Source organism: Siniperca chuatsi, linkage group LG17 (assembly GCF_020085105.1).
Source record: "Siniperca chuatsi isolate FFG_IHB_CAS linkage group LG17, ASM2008510v1, whole genome shotgun sequence".
NCBI classification, from domain to species: domain Eukaryota; kingdom Metazoa; phylum Chordata; class Actinopteri; order Centrarchiformes; family Sinipercidae; genus Siniperca; species Siniperca chuatsi.
This window is the reverse complement of record NC_058058.1, coordinates 26,311,846-26,333,089: the sequence shown is the minus strand read 5'-3', so window position 1 is coordinate 26,333,089 and position 21,244 is coordinate 26,311,846. Positions and strand designations below refer to the sequence as shown.

Below are 21,244 nucleotides of genomic sequence, written 5' to 3'. Positions count from 1 at the left end.
GTCCATCTGGCTGGGGAGGCTGAACTGGCGTCTGCTGCTAGAAATTATTCACATCAGATGCTTACAACTAGCCACACGCTTTCATCCTTCAGTGTCAAGATTTCACACTGCCAATTTTGTTTAATGTGGTGAGTCTCACACTTTCCACTCTTCCCCTTTACATATATTGTCAGGATGATATAGGCAATAGTGGATGTAACCACGAACCAAGCCGCCCTGCCTGCATGTTAACATGGTAATTGTTATGGAAAGTGTTGTTGGGTGGAAGCAGGGAGGCATTAATGGAGGTATTATGACAGGTGAAAACCAGCTAGATTTGGCTTCAAGGTGTCACTAACAAAGGATGGTGGCAGAAGGAGAAAAGTGAGAAGAAAGAAGAATGGATGTAATGAATGAGCAGACGTTCTGCAAGCTCAGCTGCAGTGCCACATCCTCCTTCTGTTTTTCCACCCTGCACCTGTCCGTGCTCTCAGACAGGTTTTGTGCTGTCATGTCTTGTATAATTTTAGTCACCCCCTAACTTGGACACACCATTATGCAAATCAATGCCTTTATCCATCCCCCATATTCATTTGCACAGTACCTTCTTTCAGCTGTTTCTTTTTTTTGTGATAAATATTGTAATGATACTTAAACATAATTGTTTATATATATATATATATATATATAAATCACAAATAAAGTAGATTAATATAATCACACATGACTATGCATTAATTAGCACAAAATTGATAAGGAAGCAGCATATCCCTGTCATATTCCTCTCTTTGCCCCCCATACAGTACACAGTACATATGACCAGTGATACCACTGAAAGTTAGGTAGACCAAATCCCCCTTCGCCTTTTTGTCTTTGGAGAGTTGACGGTTTCAGTCTGGGTTTGTTTAATTCCCCCATATAAACCTAGATATTAAGGATTTTTTTTCCCCCCATTTGTCTTTAGATGGTGGTAAAGGTGTCATTGACCTAAGAAAGTTGATTCTTGGGAGGACATTCATTTTAATAATGGAGATTTGAGAGTGAAATGATAATGGCAGAGTTTTCCATCTTTGTAAATCTGTTTCTACCTCTGTCATAAGTGCCTTGTAGTTATTTTTTGCAATGTTTACAGTTGAAGGGTGGATTGACACAGTATGTGATGTTCTGAACCACAGGAATATTTGATATGGAGGTCAAGTGTCTTGCTGATACATTGAGTGGCAGTAAAGCAGATTTATCCCAGTTAACTTTATATCCTGAGAGCTGGCTAAAACTACTGAATATATTTAGAGAGTGGGGAAGAGACTGAGGGACGTTCTGGATAAAAAGCAATATATCATCGGCATATAGAGAGATAAAGTGCTTGGTGTTATGCATGGTAATAGGTTCATGACCGACTGATTGTCGGACAGCCTGGGCTACAGCTTCAAGAGAAAGAACAAATAACAAAGGTGAAAGAGGGCAGGAGCTACGGCATACAGGGAATTGTTAAAAATAAATGTTCCCCATCAACACCATAGCAGTGGGGTTTGAATAAAGAACTTGAATCATTGCAATGAAATTATTACCAAAATCCATGCGGCATAGTACTGCCAATAGAAAATGCCACTCAAGGCAATCAAAAGCCTTCTCCAGTCCTACATGGTTCCAGTCGAGAGGCTAGCACTTTGGCATATAGCTTGATATCAGTATTCTGTAATGATAGTGGTTGATAATTTGATCAGTTCTGCGGATCCTTAGCCTTTTTTAATAGTAGAGAGATAATGGCTATGCTACCGTTTTTAGAGAATGAACCCTTTAATATTGCAGAGGGAGTCATATCCAGCAAGAGAGCTCCTACCTGGGGCCAGAATGCTAAATAAAATTCTGAAGGTAAACCATCTAACCCTGGTGACTTGCCTTTATTCATTGACAGAAGAGTTTTATAGTTAGAGTTCTGATAAAGATAAGGGAGCATCGAGATCAGTGCGATCCTCCTGGGAAAGCAGCGAGAGCTGCAGTGGGTTTAAAAACCTAGAGCAGGATTGGATGTCAGAACTTATCTCTGATGTATATAAAGAGGAGTAGAATGCACCAAAGTTATCATTGATTTTTATCAGGTCATTTCAATTTATTTATATAGCGCCAATTCATAACAGAAGTTATCTCATTCCTATAGAGCAGGTCTAGACCGTACTCTTTATATTATTCAAAGTCTGTACACAATTTATCAGTGGTGGATTTAATAGAGGCTATATTTGCTAGTCATGCTAACAAGTGACTTGGTTGTGCACTATTTAGATAATAATTTTGCCATGCTCTATGCATGAGGAAGTCTACTCTATGCATGAGTAAATGACTGAGGTCTTTGCTGAGTAACTCTCTCTTAACGTTCAAGGCCATAATGTTTTCTACTGGATCTATTTAGATTGGAAGCAAACCCAATTGTTTTATCCCTGATGCATCCCTTCAATGCCTCCCACAAAATACCGGAATCATTCAGTATTGGTTTATTTTTTGCTATCTTTCATTTCTTTCAGGAAGGTTTCATTCTGCAGTAGTGTGGAGTTGAAATGCCAACGTGCTGCATGTTTTGAAGTTGAGCGCATGATTATCTTACCTGTCACAGCTCTGTGATCTGAGAGAGACATGGGGATTAATTCAAGATCTGATAGTTGATGTCTGATAGTCTGATCTGATCAATGTTATGTCTCAATATAACAGAGATCTCCTATGCAAATTGCAGCCCTTCCCAAATTGATCATCTTGTTGTTAGTGCTGCAGGCTTACTGCGAACGACACTCGATTCTATCGCCCCTTTAAAAACCTGATATATATTTTGACTGCTTTGCTCCTATCGACTTTCTTCAACTAACTTTGACGATTAATTAATCTAAGCCATCAACCTGTCTCTTAGACTCCATTCCAACTAGGCTGCTTAAAAACGTTTTACCCTTAGTTAACACTTCATTACTGGATATGATCAATCTGTCTTTATTAACAGGCTATGTACCACAATACTTTAAAGTAGCTGTAATTAAACCGATTCTTAAAAAGCCCACTCTTGATCCAGCCAACTATAGATCTATATCTAACCTTCCCTTTCTCTCTAAGATCCTTGAGAAAGCAGTTGCCAATCACATTCTAAATAACAATAGTTTATTTGAGGATTTTCAGTCAGGATTTAGAGTGCAACATAGCACAGAGACAGCACTGGTGAAAATTACAAATGACCTTTTAATTGCATCAGACAATGGACTTGTCTCTGTACTTGTCTTTTTAGATCTTAGTGCTGTGTTCGACACCATTGACCATCAAATCCTATTACAGAGACTGGAACATGTAATTGGCATTACAGGAACTGCACTAAGCTGGTTTAAATCCTATCTATCAGATCGTTCTTAGTTTGTACATGTTAACGGTGAGTCCTCTGTGCGTGCCAAGGTTAGTGACGGAGTTCCACAAGGTTCTGTGCTTGGACCGATTCTGTTGACCTTATATATGCTTCCTCTGGACAATATTAATAGGAAACACTTCATAAACTTTCATTGTTATTTGGATGATACACATTTATATCTATCGATCAAGCCAGATGAAACTAACCAGTTAGCAAAACTTCAAACATGCCTTGAGGACATAAAGACCTGGATGACCTGCAATTTTCTGATGTAAAACTCAGACGAAACTGAAGTTATTATACTTGGCCCCAAACACCTTCGAGACACATTATCTATATCTAAGATATAGTCTCTAGATGGCATTGCCCTTGCCTCCAGCAACACTGTATGGAACCTCGGCGTTACCTTTGATCAGGATTTATCCTTTAACTCCCACATGAAACAAACTTCAAGGACTGCCTTCTTTCACCTACGTAACATTGCAAAAATCAGGCACATCCTGTCTCAAAATGATGCCGAAAAACTAGTGCATGCATTTGTTACTTCTACGTTGGACTATTGCAATTCCCTATTATCAGGCTGCCCGAATAAGTCCCTTAAGACTCTCCAGTTGATCCAGAATGCTGCGGCACATGTAATGACAAGAACTAGGAAAAGAGATCATATTTCTCCAATATTAGCGTCTCTGCATTGGCTCCCTGTAAAATCCAGACTAGAATTTAAAATCCTTCTCCTCACCTACAAAACTCTAAATGGTCAGGCACCATCACATCTTAAAGATCTCATAATACCACATTACCCAACTAGAACACTACGCTTCCAGAATCCCTGATTCCTAGAGTCTCCAAAAGTAGAATGGGAGCCAGAACCTTCAGTCATCAAGCTCTTCTCCTGTGGAATCAGGTCCCAGTTTGGGTTCAGGAGGCAGACACCATCTCCACATTTAAGAGTAGGCTTAAGACTTTCATCTTTGATAAAGCTTATAGTTAGGGCTGGCTTGGGTGAGCCCTGAACCATCTCTTAGTCATGCTGCTATAGGCCCAGACTGCCAGAAGACTTCCCATGATGCACCTCTTTCCTCTATCTGTATGCATTTTTATCCCATTACTGCATGTTACTAACCAGACATATTCTCTCTTCCGTAGTTCTGTGCTTTCTCGTTTCTCTCCTCTCTCCTTCTGTCGCTTTCAACAGGCATTCCTACCTCCAGAGCTGCAGAGACTGGATCTGTGATTGTGGGTCACTTGCTGCCCTTGTGGTCCTGCTCGACAACTGCTACTACAATTGTTGTTATTGGCTTTGTTACTATTACTGTCATTATTATTCCTATAGCTGTCATTCCTATTATTATTATTATTATTATTAGGTATTTGCATTGTGGCTCCCTCTCCCAAAACCTCTCCCTCTCACACTCTTATAACGTCTCTCTCTCTCTCTCTCTCTTTCTCATTAAACCTCTCTCTCTCTGTCTCTCTCTCTCTCATTAAACCTAATACGGCAGCGGCGAACGGCCGCCCACCATTGAGTCTGGTCCTGTCCAAGGTTTCTGCCTTTTAAAAGGAAGCTTTTTCTTGCCACTGTCGCCAAATGCTTGTCCATTTTAGGATTTGTTCGGTCTCTGTAAATAATATTATAAAGAGTACGGTCTAGACCTGCTCTATAGGAAAAGTGTAATGAGATAACTTCTGTTATGAATTGGCGCTATATAAATAAAATTGAATTGAATTGCTCTATAGGAAAAGCGCAATGAGATAACTTATGTTATGAATTGGCACTATATAAATAAAATTTTATTGAATTGAATGGACTATGGAGGCAAAGATTTTGTAAACATGTAACTTAAACTATAAAGTTGATAATGTGAAAAATTCTTAAAGGAAAATGTGTTATGACAGTACGAATTATTAATACCTCTTAAATTATTTCATCCTACTTTATCAACGGCCAGACTGGTATTCCATGGACCAGCAGCAGCACTGAATCGTTTTGACAGCCGTTAACAGCTCGGTCAACGGTTGGGAGAATGTGAGAATGGCACACGCTCGCGCAGCTCTGTGATATTTCACGCTCACTGAGTCACATTAACTCTTCATGAATAATGATTTTTATTTTTTTTTGTATTTTTTGTTTAGTTTGTTTTTGTTTTAATGTATGTAATGATAAATAATCAAATAATTAAATAATTCAAAATATTTAAGCAAATACTAATAATAATAATAAGCAAATCAAATTGCCATACTGCCATCTGCTGGGGTTATTATCTCCTTCAGTGCTCATTTCCTCAAGCCTATAGAGCAGTGTGGGCCTACATGAATTACTATGTGTATAAAAATAAATAAATAAAATAAAAGTACAAAATAATACCGTCATATAATACTGTATACTATACTATGAACTGAAATTTGTATTGAATTTGCCCCCTTTGAATCTTAACTACAGCACACCTTCTAAAAGTTTTTATGTTTTTTTTCAAAATAACCTTAAGGGAACCTTTAGGGAATGTTCCCTGAAGGTTACCTGTTTGCTGGGCAGATAGGCCACTGTCAGCTGGCCTGTGGTAGTCTCATCGTTGTCCATTTGTAGTTTGTCAGCCATCTCTTTGGTTTTGAGATTGCGTGATTGCGTCGGCATTATGTAATGCAAAGCAGGCAGAAGTTATTATTGTTTTTTCCAAGTATGATAGACTAAAAAGTGGTCTTATCAGAAGGTTTTGCTGCAACAAAGATAGGGGAGTTTGAGCAGAGGAAGTTCTCCACCATCTTGATCACGTCACATGGCACTTCTTTCAGCTGTTTCTGTGTTGATTAGACCTAATTCCATCACTATAGTCTTACAGAGGAAGGTGTTTTTTGGAAATCAGCTGATTGATTTTGTGTTTTTGTTTTGTTTTTGTGTGCATAATGTCAACTGATTGGCTAGAGGTTATTTATCATAACCATCTTTTTATTCTCCCTGGTGGCACATATTTCATAGCCAGTTTCTCATGTTCCTCTAAAAATAACAAGATATTTAAAGATGTTGTTACTGGGACTGTTTTCCCTTACTGGCTCCATTCAATGTGAAACCCTTTTGGGGAGCAAACTGTCACATGCTGTATAACAGCTGTGCCACTGTGATGTCACGAATCCTCGGCTGGAAAGGAACTGGGAGTCAGGTTATTGATGGCAGTTGGCATGTAGCAGTGCAGGGCCTCTGAGGTTCACAGCGAAGACTACACCATCTGGCACAGAGATACCTGAGCAAGGTCAGTCTGTGTGGAGATTTCCATTAATCAGCCTTTGTTATGGTTGTGGAGAGCTGCTCAGACTGGACAAGGAGGGAGGAGAACAAAGAGGCTATTGTCCTCCAAATGTTCTTAATGAACCATGTGGATGAAACACTTTTTTTTAATAAGAAGTGGGGTGTCTGACTGTTCTGTTAGTGTGACAACACATGGACATGTTGGAAATAAAGTCATCAACAGGTTATTTGGATGATCTGATTCAGCATCAGTTTTAAGGTATAGCTTTCTAGAATGATATGGCATTTTCACAGCCAGTACAGACAGTTTGGTATTTGATATACTCTGCCAATATTATCAGCATTTCCCATAAACCCTTTTGATTGTCCAAATTTTTAGCCATGTTACTGGCGTGGCTCTAGGGATGGCTATGTCGGTTGGGCAGTCCAGACTGAAATATCTCGAAAACTATTGGATGGAATGTAATGAAATGTTGTACAGACATTCATGGTCTCCAGAGTATTAAATGAACAGTAATGACTTTGGTGATCTCAAACACACTGTTCATATAGAAGCAGAGCAAAATGTACAAATGGGTAGGGTATAGTGGAATATTCAGTGTGGTAATTAATCACTGTATTCTCAGCCAGTCACATTACAGTCCTTATACCTTTTACACAGCTGTGCCAGTCACAGTGGAGTGTGACAGAAATGATTCATGAAATGGAGGGCAGGGTGCAGTAGAAAGTAGAAAAATAATTATGTTGTTCTGAAGGTTCAGAATGGCAATGTGAGAACATGTGACACATAGGTCTGCAGCCAGAGAGGTAGATTTAATTTGTTAATTTGTTGAGAATTTTGCACATTTTATTGCCAATCCCTACCAGCCACAATCTCTTTACTTTTGACTCCCGAACTCAGGTCTAAATACAACAGGCAGTTCTTTTTAATACTAATGATGTTGATGCCTCTAAATTGACCTCCGTAACCTGCAATATACTGTAGCTGGCTCTTATTTGTGAAACTATGTTTACAGTATATCTGGTTAAGTGAATAGTTTGGTGTGTAAAATGACCATTTGATGGTAATACAATGGTGACATGTAATGTAATTAATTCCCCTGGCACAATGTTAGCACTCCTGTTCCACAGAATTGTACAGGATTCCTAATAGGATGGCCTGATCCAACAGCCTGATCCGATAGCTTGATCCGTTAAAAGTAGTCCCATATATCAGCCAATTCTAGTTTTCATGATTCTCTACATGAATACATGTGTTCAGCAAAGGTAAAGAAAAATACACATCAAACTATGTAAAAGAATTAGAAAATGATTTGATACTGATGTACCATTTGACACCCATTCTTGTGTTACATGGGAACTCAAGGGCATTCCCAAACAAGTCAGGTAGTCGCATGCTGGCGGCTAACCTGCAGCACGCTGTACTGTCTTCCTCACGTAATTGACTATTTACATCACCTGTTTCCCCTGGCTCTTCTTCTTTCTCTTCTCTGCCCACCATAAACAGCCACACACCCTCCGCTGCCACTAACACCCCCTTGTGGACTGATCATAATGCTGCTATTTGGAGCCTGGATCCTTCTAGTGCTACTTTTAAAATTCCAGTGGTAATGTTGCACAGGTCTTTAATACGAAACAGGCACAGCCAACACAGCAATAATAATAATTTAATAAAGATCCAGGCCAGAACCCTACCTCCAGTCTCAATATCAGCTCTGACCCAGCACAGACTTTTTAAGATATTCATGTTGATGACTCCTCTAATGGCCTTGTTGCTGATTTTTAAATATCACTAACTCTTTTAACTAATATTATAAAGAGTACGGTCTAGACCTGCTCTATAGGAAAAGCGCAATGAGATCAATTCTGTTATAGCTATATAAATAAAATTGAATTGAATTGAATTGAATTGAACTTTCAACAACATGTGTCTGGCCAAACTCATTCCCGTGGTCACACTTTAGACCTATTCTTTAGTCTGGGTCTGAGAATACCATCTGTGGAAATGCAAGAACATGCCATTTCTCTGCACTTATTTCTGCCCATCAGCACAACCCCCAGATTCCTATTTAAGACTGTGAATCAGTTAGTTAACCCAGCCTCTCTTTGTGCCCCTGCTGGTTGAGATGCTGATTGTGAAATGTTTCTTTTGCACTTTGTTGGAAAGTTGGAGGTAATAAGATCTGGTATTACCCCCAACCCTGCCTTTTTAGATGTGAATCACCCGCTCAGGGATTCATTGAGCAATTTTTCTGCTGTTACTCTGCCTGAACTTGCAGACATCATGTCTTTTATGAGAGTATCCTCCAGCCCTCTGGACAAAATCCCAACTAGGTTATTGGAAGTTATGGATTGTATTGTGCCCCATTTGCTAATTATTTTTAACAGCTCACTGTATACTGGATGCGTCCCAGAATACTTTAAAACTGCTTGTATCCAGCCAGCCCTAAAAAAACCTGGCCTTGATCCCACCCTCCTGGACAACTATCGTCCAATCTCCAAACTGCATTTTATTTCCAAGAAGAAAAGTTCTATACAGCTTCTTGATGCTGTGGAAAATAATAATACCTTTGAAAAGTCCCAATCAGGCTTTCATCAGCACCACAGCACTGAGACAGCCCTTCTCAAAGTCACTAATGACCTTTTAATGAATGCTGACACAGGCATGTGCTCAATTCTTGTGATGCTGGACTTAAGTGCTGCCTTTGACACCATTGATCGTGGCATTCTTTTAGATAGACTGAGGCACTGGGTGGGAATATCTGGCACTGCACTAGACTGGTTCGCATCTTATCTGTCCAATAGGAAATTCTGTGTCACCATTAATAACTTCATGTCATCCTTTTCCTATATCAACTATGGTGTGCCTCAAGGTTCAATTCTGGGACCAATACTGTTCTCGTTATTTATGCTCCCCTTGGCTGATGTCATCCTCAGACATGGTATTTCTTTTCATTGTTATGCAGATGACACACAATTGTACCTCCCTGTAAAGCCCACTGACCTTAGTATGCTGAGTTCTCTGCAGGACTGCCTGTCTGACATAAAAAACTGGATGTCGATACATTTTCTGCAGCTCAACTCAAATAAAACTGAAATCCTTGTTATTGGGCTCCAATATATCATTAAATAAATATTGCCATCTACTGGTAACCTGTTACAACATATCAAGCCTGTTGCAAGAAATCTTGGTGTCCTATTTGATAGCAATTTATGTTTTGAGCAACATATCACAAAGCTTGTCCAATCATGTTTTTATCACCTCAGAAACATTGCAAGAATCTGATCTATTTTAAATCTTAGTGATGCAGAAACTGTTGTACATGCTTTTATCTCCTCACGCCTTGACTATTGTAACATATTATAATACAATACACTATAAAAGAGGTCAGAAAATAAATTAAGTACTAGGTGGGTATACAGTAAGTAGAAAATAAAGTGTGAAGTACCAAGTGGGTTTACCGGTTGATGATGATAATACGGTATAATAAAACAATGTAATAATATAAGTAATAAGTAGTAGTGCATGTACTGTCGAGTTAAGTGTAGCTTATTGAGATTATTATGAGACGGTGGATATTGCACAGCAGTAGTGGTGGTATGAATAATATCAATATCAATAAATAGGAAAAACTAAATATTGCACAGGAGTATTACACAGAATATTGCACAATTATTTCAAGTATGGCAGAGATGTAATGATCAATGTCCAGGTTAGTAACTTAGGGTCATACAGACTAACACTTAGAGGGAGGAGTTAAAGAGTTTGGAGTGGGTGGGAGACACTGTCCAAGATGGCATGTAGTTTAGCCAGCATCCTCCTCTCTGACACCACCGCCAGAGAGTCAAGCTCCACCCCCACAGTGTCACTGGCCTTACGGATCAGTTTGTTGAGTCTGTTGGCGTCCGCTACCCTTAACCTGCTGCCCCAGCATGCAACAGCATATAGGATAGCACTGGCCACCACAGACTCATAAAACATCTTCAGCATTGTCCGGCAGATGTTGAAGGCCCTTCCTGTATAGAGCTTGAGTGTTCTTAGCCCAGTCCAGTTTATTGTCCATGTGTACTCCCAGGTACTTGTAATCCTCTACCATGTCCACACTCACCCCCTGGATGGAAACCGGGGTCACTGCTGCCTTGGCCCTCCGTAGATACACAACCAGCTCCTTAGACTTGTCGCATTGAGCTGCAGACGGTTTTGCTCACACCATGAGACAAAGTTCCCCACCACAGCCCTGTACTCAGACTCATCACCACCGCTGATACATCCCACCACAGCAGAGTCATCAGAAAACTTCTGAATGTGGCAGGACTCTGTGTGGTAGCTGAAGTCCGTGGTGTAGATGGTGAAGAGGAAGGGAGAGAGGACAGTCCGCTGAGGGGCCCCAGTGTTGCTGACCATGTTGTCTGACACTCAGTGCTGCAGATGCCGGTGCTGTGGTCTGCCAGTCAGGTAGTCCACAATACCATACATGAGAGGGTTACCCACCTGCATCCACCTTCATCGCTGCCAGCTTCTCACCCAGCAGGGCTGGCCAGATGGTGTTGAAAGCACTGGAGAAGTAAAAAAACACGATCCTCACCGTGCTTGCCGGCTTGTCCAGGTGGGTGTGGATGCGGATAAGGAGGAAGATGATGGCATCCTCAACTCCCAGCCGGGGCTGGTGGGCTAACTGAAGGGGGTGTAGGATGGGTCTGACCATGGGCCGCAGCTGTTCCAGCACCAGTCTCTCCAGGGTCTTCATTATATGGGAGGTCAGTGCCACCGGTTTGTAGTCCTTAGAGCCACTGGGACGCGGTGTCTTCGGCACAGGAAGATGTCTTCCACAGAACAGGGACCCTTTGAAGACTCAGGCTCAGGTTGAAGACATGTTGAAGGACACCACATAGCTGGGGGGCACAGGCTTTTAGCACCCTGGGGCTAACTCCATCGGGGCCTGCAGCCTTGTTTGAGTGGAGTTTCATCAGCTGTCCTCTCACCTGGTCAGCAGTCAGGGACACAACAGAGGTTACAGGTGGGGGAGGGGGGAGTCATTAGTGTGAAGAGGGCCATTAGCCTGATGGGGAGGGGGGAGCAGAGTATTCAGAGGAGCTTGAGGGCCAACAGCAGCTGAGTTAGAGGGGGGATGAGCAGGGGCCGGTGTGTCGAATCAGTTAAAGAACAGATTAAGTTTGTTGGCCCTGTCCACGCTGCCTTCAACTCCTGTGCTGCCAGTCGGTCTGAAGCCAGTTATGCTCTTCATGCCGCTCCAGACCTCTCTCTTGTTGTTCTGCTGGAGTTTCCACTCCAGCTTCCTCCTGTACTTCTCCTTGGCCTCCCTGATTTTCACCTTCAGGTCGGCCTGGATTGCCCTCACCTCCTCCCTATTACCAACAGTAAAGGCCCTCCTCTTGGCATTCAGGATGTCCTTGATGTCCTTTGTTACCCACGGTTTGTTATTTGGATAACAATGGACCATCTTAGTTGGGACATTGCAGTCCACACAGAAGTTAATGTAGCCAGTAATGCACTCAGTGAGCCCATCAATGTCCTCACCATGAGGCTCACAGAGTGCATCCCAGTTTGTCACCTCAAAACATTCCTGCAGTGTCTCATAGGCCTCCTCTGACCATCTCCTCACTGTCCTTGTGGTCACAGGCTGCCTTTTAACCAGAGGCACATAGCAGGGTTTGAGGTAACTGACCTACCCAGGGGGGAGGGGAGAAGAGCTGTATGCGTCCTTAATGTTGGCATACAGCAGGTCCAGTGTCCTCTCCTCTCTAGTAGGATAACTCACATACTGGGTGAAATTAGTCAGTGTTGTTGAAACACTGACATGGTTGAAGTCACCCGAGATTAATATGAGTGCACTCGGGTGTTGAGTCTGGAGTTGTGCGATGGCGGTGTGAATGGCGTTGCATGCTGATCCTGGGTTAACAGAGGGGGGGATGTAAACAGCCACAACAATGGCATGTGAAAATTCATATGGCAGATAATATGGCCGGAGTCCCACAGCTAACAGTTCAATTTCCAGGCTACAGATACTCTGCTTGATAGTAACGTGACCAGTGATCTGTTGTTAACCAGAACAGCAAGCCTGCCGCCTTTCCGCTTACTGCTCCCGGTGTGATCCCTGTCGGCCCGAATAGTCTGAAAGCTGTCGATGGAAACATTATGATCAGGGATATCCTGGTGTAGCCATGTCTCTGAGAAGCACATCAAACTACACTCACGGAACTCCGTCTGACTCTGGGCTAACACCGTTAGCTCGTCCACGTTGCCCATGACGAGAGAAGGCAGACATGGCTTAAATCTCTTATTCTTAAGTCTCTTTTGTCTGCACCCCTCTCTCTTCCCTCGCCGCTTCGTTCCACCTCTGCATCCTCGGTGTGTCCTCCTCCAGATCTCAGTGGGGACATCGGTAGTCCTGGGCGCCATGCCGCTCGGCTTCAGCGCGATCAGCTGTTCCCTGGTGTAAACAATGCGGCCAAACAGCTGATCTGCAGCGGTGCCCTGACTGAGTAGCAGAAGAAGAAGTTCCACGGCGAAAAAAAGTACCAAAACACTTTCTACTCTCATTTTCGTAAAGAGCGTAGTTTAAACTATACTTACACACAAGTTACTCAAGTTTGGAAGAAAAAGGAATGCTAAAAGTTGGAAAAAGTAAGTCGACAAGACGGAGCTACGGCAATAGGCAGCATGCGGGCTGGCGCATGCGCACAAGTGGTTTTTATGTATTTTATCATTCACTGTAGTATTTTATTTCTCTCTCTGTGAAGCACTTTGTACTTTGTTTTGATAAGTGCTCTGTAAATATAGTTTTATTATTATTATTGATATTAAGCAACACTATTTAAGGATGCACCTTTGGCCAAGTGGTGGCAATTTGCATGTGAATGAGGCTCAGTCCTGTTTTTGCAGACTGAGAATGATTCATCAGCCTAATGACCTTGCAGATAGTCAGCTGCAGCTGTTTGGAGCTGATCTCCACAGAGAATCAGGCCAAATGAAAGACAGGCTGGGAAAATAAAAAAAAAGCTTTGTTGTTTCAAAGTTGTCTGGTTTTAGAATATTTGGGGGTTTTGGGGTGCTGTGAATGAAAGTGTAGAGTGTTTGCATTTTTTGGCTTTGATTTTGAGCTGAAAGGATTTGTTTCTGGGGGGGATATGGGATTCTAAAGGCAGGGGTATTGGAGATCTAAAAGACCATCTTTTGCCTTTTTTCTTTTTTACATGTTTTCATATGTGGTTTGCTCCGTTAAACTGTACTGATTTCACATAACTTTGAAGACTGGAGTTGAAATACAGTAGTCACTGCACAGTATATCATGGTCTTCTGTACAGCTTTGGAAATGAATGGAAGGTCCTGATATATAAGTTAGAAACATATATTTTGCAACTGGTGGTGCAGAGGGAAACACTCTTCGACCATCTTAGCAACCTGGGTTTATTCCCCAAGTGTGATTCCTCTGTCAAAGTGTTTGCAGTGATGACAAGAACTGTGGACCATCTTCAAATTGTGGGTTTTCATATGTTTCATATGTCCCTAGTTTTTCTGTTCGCTTTCATTTTACTGTATTCTGTTACGTTTTGCTGTCATGAAGCAAAAGGATGTCAACTAGCCAGTGAACATATAGTGAGCATTTTTTATAGTGAGAATCTTTTGCCTTTGGGACTTGGTGGAGACCAAAAAACAGCTACAGGCAGAGTGAATGTTGGGCTTACATTTATCAGTTTGCTAGAAAACACAACTCTGCTGCCTGTGCTGTGCTGCTATCTTGCGACCATGCCATCTCAAACACACTGTTCATATAGAAGCAGAGCAAAATGCACAAATGGGTAGGGTATAGTGGAATATTCAGTGTGGTAATTAATCACTGTATTCTCAGCCAGTCACATTACAGTCCTTTTACCTTTTACACAGCTGTGCCATGCACAGTGGGGTGTGACAGAAATGATTCATGAAATGGAGGGCAGGGTGAACCCATTTCAATACCAATCATTTAGTTCCCATGTAAAATACTAAACAGTCTAAATACAACAGGCAGTTCTTTTTAATACTAATGATGTCGATGCCTCTAAATTGACCTCCATAACCTGCAGTATACTGTAGCTGGCTCTTATTTGTGAAAATAGGTTGATTTACAGTATATCTGGTTAAATGAATAGTCTGGTCTGTAAAATGACCATTTGATAGTAATAAAATGGTGACATGTAATGTAATTCATTCCCCTGGCACAATGCTAGCACTCTATGTTTCATATGTCCCTAGTTTTTCTGTTCACTTTCTTTTTACTTTATTCTGTTACCTTTTGCTGTCATGAAAACCCAAGTTTTCCACCACACAACATAAGTCCTACAGTGTGCCATAGATATTGTCTGTGTCTCCATAGTGTTGCGACCAATGGACAGTGATCTGTGTCTGGGTATCACGCCGAACACCACCCAGCTCTGCCATATCAGCTGTCCTGTTGAGTGTGAGGTGTCTTCGTGGAGTGCCTGGGGACCCTGTACCTGGGAAAACTGTCAGGACCAGGCAGCCAAAAAAGGTAAGACCACACTGTGAGAATTACAATGTCAACAGTTAAGTAAAGTAGTTAATGGAGTTCTATAGGCATATCAGACTTAGGGCATTGCTTTCCTGAAACTGGGTACAAGCACAAATGCAAGTGTCTTTTCAAACTAAATGAATACCAAAATTGCCCTTTGCATCAACATAACCTCAGTTTCACCTTTCCACCTTTGGTGCAAGCAGGTTCACTTGGATCCAAACAAATAACAAATAAATAAAAAGTAAATGGACTATTGCCCACCCAAAAATTGCATTATGACTGCGTTTGCGCTAACACTGGCTTTGTGTTGACATCAAAACAGAGCCCTTGATACCGGAGGCTCTTTTTATGTTAAATTTATCAATTCCATCTCTGTTTGTCTAGGTCAAGTATGTGTTTTGCCTAGTTTAGGACAACGATTGCTAACACAAATGGCTTAGCATAAAGAGTTGACAAACTGGTTCCATGAAGCAAATGTGCAGCCACTTAATTCAAAAGTGACAGTGACACATACCAAAATTGAAATTCAGCATGCTTTAATGTATGACACTATGTCAAGTGATTAAGGTGATAAATACATTTGTGGTATTTCCTATCGTTGTTTGCATGGACTTCTGAGTATACAATGTACATCACCAAACAGTTTCATGTCCGCCTTTAAGTAGCCAAAGTATCCCTGTTACGTTATTCCTCAACAACAGTTCTTTACATTTAAGGTTGTGGCAATTGAGCTACCACTTCCTGTGTCAACACTTGAAGGGAACGTCCGTCTCTTCTGTCTACCTGACTTTTGGTACCACAACAAAAGCATGTGGTGTGTGTAGCTAATGCAACCAGTCCTCCTGACTTTTTAGGGGAGTGGGCCGTCAGTTGCTGAACATACTGCATATACTGTATATTGTTTGTATTGTCCAACCCTATATATTGCTCACATGCAATGTACATATGCAACTTAACAAAACATCTCACACTATTATGCTGGGGTATCACTGGATGTGTTTTCTGCATCTATCTTCTATGGTTTCATATTAGTATTAATCATTAAATATTAAATTTAGTATTGGTATCAAAGTCACAATAATGGCCTTGTGACAGCACTAGAGGAGGGCATAAGTTTGGAGTGGGAGCCAAAGCGTCATCATTTCCTCTGCCGATTTGTCGGTTGTTGTGGCAGGTTGTGCTAGTCTATCAGTGGGGTTGACGTGGTCACTGCTTCAGCGATTAATTATCTCTGGAACAGCAACGTACACCATGACTAATGCATATTGACTCTGCTTTAATGAAACCCCTCAAATGAAAGGGACGGCTGGAAATTCGCCTCCATGCATCTTAATCATGGATCCATTCCCACTCGCTCGTTTCATCACTACGCTACTTCTACTTTTGCTGTCATCTACTGTACATGATGGAAAGTGAACATGAACACACATGCATGCATTCTGCAAATGTGCATAGCCTGGCTCTCATTATCCAGAAATATTAGGACTCAAAATGGGTCCTCCTGGCTTCAAATATTTTAATCTTCTTGACAGAAAATGAGAATCAGTTGGCTGTGATTACAACGCATTAGTTTGCTGAATGTTAGTTTATTGAATGTTAGTTTGTACTTTGTACTTTGTGTGATATACTGTATGCAGAGGAATGCACACCTTTCTAGTATTTGCCCAACAGTTAGGGCTGAACAATTTCTATTTGGGTTTTCCCTGTCCAATATTGCAACTGAGATTTACATTGCATTCATTTCTTATAATTTTAACTCTAGCCAGGTACATTCTACATAGTATTAAAATAAAATGTTTGTATCAAGCATAAACACACATCACACAATAATACACACACAACCTATCTTGTTTCTACATGAAGTAATCAGATAAAGTGACACCCTTGCTTTAATTGTTCTTCGAGGATTCTACAAAATTTGATTCTCACATTGTATGAGATTTGATATTGGTGATATATTTGGCATTACTCAGTAGAGTTGTAGAGTTAACACCCAACTCTGCAGCGTCTATTTAGCATCTCAGGTTTTTGTTTTTGTTTTTTGTTCGGTTCTCTCACTGCTCTCATGAGCCTTGTTTCCCGCTATAGCAGACAACTGTTTTCAGCGAAAAAGCTCTGATAACCCCACTCTACACTACTTGCTCAGCACCAAACAGCAGATACTTAACAACTAGCCAGTGAACATATAGTGAGCATTTAGTAGCTAAAGAATCTTTTGCCTTTGGGACTTGGTGGAGACCAAAAAACAGCTACAGGCAGAGTGAATGTTGGGCTTACATTTAGCAATTTGCTAGAAACACAACTCCAAATGAATGCTAATGTTGCTTGTTGTCTGGCGGATGTATAAATAGGCAACTGTTTGCAAACATATTCTTCCATAAGAGGACAAAAAAACTATTGATACTTAAATGTTAACTGACTCTGACTGACAATGACAGTTTACTATCCAGAAGCTGTTAGTTATTCATTTGACTTCCTGGCTAAGAAGCTGCTAACTACCTGACTACCAAACTGCACATGCCCCCCCCCCCTTACTTAAGGAAACCACCTTTAACTGAGCATAAAAATGAATAGTACTTTGTTTGAGTGTTTTACCTTTACCTTCTCTGTCACCTTTTCATTGCACAGCCTTGGTATCCTGAGGTGATATCATGTACATGTTTCCATGTATATGTGTCTTCAGTCAAAATGAAGCCTCTAGCTCTGACAGTAGCTGCCTGTGCTGTGCTGCTATCTTGCGACCATGCCATTCATAATACACCCTGCAGATAGCAAGTGAGTGATGCCTTGTATGGGTCTAGACACATGGCTGTACATGTTCTGCTGATCTGCCTGATATAAATAAGGGTTTTTGAGGGTAAAAGAGAGACATAAATGAAATAGAAAAGGGAAGATTCTGCCGTCTCCACCTGCCACTCCAGGGCTCTGCTGCCTTATCGGGCTGGAGCAGGAGTGTGGATTAGGGGGTGGGTGACCTTGGCTGGGCTATAGTTAACATCCCTCCTTCCCAGAACCAGGGTCATGGAATCCCATGCTATTGAGCAGAGGAACTGACACATGAATGAGAACAAACACCAGCTGAATTAATGGATTCCTGTATGCATTAGTCACTTTGGATAAAAGCTACTGAAATGAGAGGAGAATAAAAACATTATAACAAAGTCATTATGTGACATTCTTCTTGGAATTTCTGTCATCTTCAGGCTTAATGGACTGTCACGTTAAATGCAATATTACAGTTTATCATCAAAGGCACACTGTGACCACAAAGTAAGGTTAATGTGCTTAGTTGCTTATTACATTATGTCAATCGGGGGGGGGGTTGTGTTCATTTACTTCATTAGGTTCCTATTGTTCCCTGACAGGCTTCAAACTGAGGAAGAGAAAGATTGTCAATGAGCCAACGGGTGGGACGGGGAACTGCCCCCACCTGGTGGAAGCAATACCGTGTGAAGACCCCAGCTGCTACGACTGGCTGGTGGTTAAACTGGAGGAGTGCATCCCTGATAATGAGAAGGAGGAGTGTGGACCAGGAACCCAGATCCCACAAGTGCAGTGTGTCAACAGTGATGGTGAGTAGACATTTTACCATAAAGCAGCTTTAGGTCTGGTAGTAACTGGTACCTAAAGCACTTTTTAATTGATTACCACCTTTGGTTCTAAGCAATGATTACTGCTGTGTTTTGGCACTCCACTTCACAGAAATCAGTGTGGGCCCCCTAGACAACAGATTTTTTGTACTCAGCTCTCTGAACTACGCTTATGTGCTCTCTTTTCACTTGCAGTGTGTCTAGAGGGCAGTACGAGGTCCAAAAACTGACTGCTAGTAACTGACTGCTCAGTAAATCAGGCACTGAATACACACAGATTGCAACCGCATACTCGATGAAAACCACAGTGCACATTAGGTGGTGTGCATGCTCACATAGAAAACAGCGGGTGCGGGTGTCTGACGCACGTCATACATTGTGTGCGCATCATTCATTGTGTGTTGCCCCTGACAGTTTAGGTAACAAGGTGTTGGTGACTGTTTCTTTTGATTTGCTGTTGATGAAGCTTGTAGCTTATTGATATAGTTTTTCTAGCCAACTACACAGCTGTTTATCTGTTCATTCTGAGCAAACTCCAACACCTACTAGATATGACGATATGTTCTGTGAGACAATATAAACCAACAATTAAACCATCAAAGATTTTGCCATACCATTATACTGTGCTATTCCATTAACATCTCTGGGTGTATTAGAACACTGTGGCAATGTTGCAAATCAATTAACAGGACCTTTGTCTAGGGTTGGACGATGTCTACCAAATTGGCATATGATGATGTCCACAGTGAAACATCAGGGCACATTTGAGCCTATTTGCAGCCCATCCTCACCTACTCACTCTGTCTTTCTTTACTTTTCTTCCCTATTTGTTGTAAGAGTAGCGTGGCTCCTCTAAGGAACAGGGCAGTATGTAGTGAGTGTGTGGGTGAGCAAGAGAGTGACGATGACTGCACTCAGAGCAGACAGGTGTTGGTGATCGGAGCAGAGGGAAAGGTTAGGAGTGAAGTTGTCTAGTGGCAGTGTAGATTACAGTTTGTCCATGAATAAATGCTGCTGCTCCTCAATACCCAAGAAGTTCACGTGTCTTGCTTCCCAGCTGCTGGGTAAAAGTGGTTAGCCCCGAGGTTAGCATCAACTTCTGCCCTGGAGCAAAACAATCTTGTCTGTGCTTCCCGACCCCGGGCTGAAAGCTGCAGCAGGAACGGTTAACACTATACTTAAGTTACCTCATTAAGCAGATCATATGATTCTAAAAAATATTTTAAATTCTAGTCAGTGATAAACTACTCTTATTAGCTTTTTACTCGCGAAGCCTTTATTGCACTTTCAGTAACAAGATTTTACTCGCCAGGGGGTGAAAACACAATGTTACGATGGTAGAGGGCTCAGCGGTCAATGGCTGTTGTTCATTGGCCCAAACCTAATGCTGTCATGTTGGAATTTTGTGGTAAGATGAAGTAGTTTGATTTGTAAAATATTTAATTTGCTGGACTGCTGACCCTGACTGGGGATATTGTCAAATGATGGTAAAAAAAGCGGTGAGGAACTCCTGAACCCAAACAACACATCCTCTGTGGAGGAGACAGAGTTTGAAGACTCAGAGGAAGTCTCACCCCTGTCCCTGCCAGAGGTCTCTGAGATAGTTATGAAACTCCTCAGCGGCAAGGCGCCAGATGTGGATTAGATTTACCTTGAGGCTCTGGACATTATTGGGCTGTCTTTGCTGACACGCCTCTTCAGTGTCACGTGGAGGTTGGGGACTGTGCCTGCAGAATGGCAGACCATTGTTGTGGTTTCCATTTTTAAAATGGGGGACCGGAGGGTGTGCTCCAATTATTGGTGTACACTGCTCAACCTACTTGGGAAAGCTTATGCTGGGATACTGGAAAGGAGACTCTTGACAACTGACTGTCAAACCTCAGATCCAGGAAGAGCAATGACCATTCCATTCTGATCGTGGAACAGTGGACCAGCTCTTTACCCTGGCAATGTTTCTAGAGGGGTCATTGGCATTTGCTCATATATGTGTTTTTGTGGACTTGGACAAGGCTTACAACTATGTCCCCCCTGGAAGTCTTGTGGGAGGTACTGCAGGAGTATGGAGAACCGGGACCGTTGCCCATCCGGTCCTTATATAACCGAAGTGAGAGCTGTGTCTGTATTCTCAGCAGTAAGTCAAACTTTTTCAGCGGGTGTTGGGTCTCTGCCAGCATTGTCCCCACTGATTCTGATTGTGATTTTTGTGTGATTTTTATGATCTCAAGGTGCAGCCAAGGGCAGGAGAGTGTCCAGTTTGGGGAACTAAGAATTGCTTCTCTGCTCTTTGCAGATGATGAGGTTCAATTTACCAGTATATTCCAACCCTCACCTATGGTCATGAGCTTTGAGTAGTGACCGTAAGAATGAGATTGTGGATTCAAGCCGCCAAAATTACTTTCCTCCGTAGGGTGGCTGGGCTCACCCTTAGAGTTAGAGTAAGGATCTCAGACATCCGGCGGGAGCTCGGAGTAGAGCCTCTGCTGCTTCGTGTCAAAAGGAGCCAGTTGAGGTGGTTCTGGCATTT

The 21,244-nt window shown here is 41.9% G+C and overlaps 1 protein-coding gene across 3 annotated transcripts in view; it reads left to right on the top strand.

Annotated features, from left to right (window-relative positions):
* thsd7aa (thrombospondin, type I, domain containing 7Aa) overlaps positions 1–21,244 on the top strand; it is a 194,980-nt gene that overhangs the window by 88,265 nt on the left and 85,471 nt on the right. For all 3 annotated transcript variants that reach the window (XR_006375187.1, XR_006375188.1, XM_044171549.1), the window contains exons 5-6: positions 14,972–15,127; positions 18,496–18,702. Coding sequence is in view for 1 of the 3 variants with exons in the window: in XM_044171549.1 (XP_044027484.1) it covers positions 14,972–15,127; positions 18,496–18,702 (363 nt within the window). In the remaining 2 variants the exon portion in view is untranslated. The remainder of the gene's footprint in view (positions 1–14,971; positions 15,128–18,495; positions 18,703–21,244) is intronic.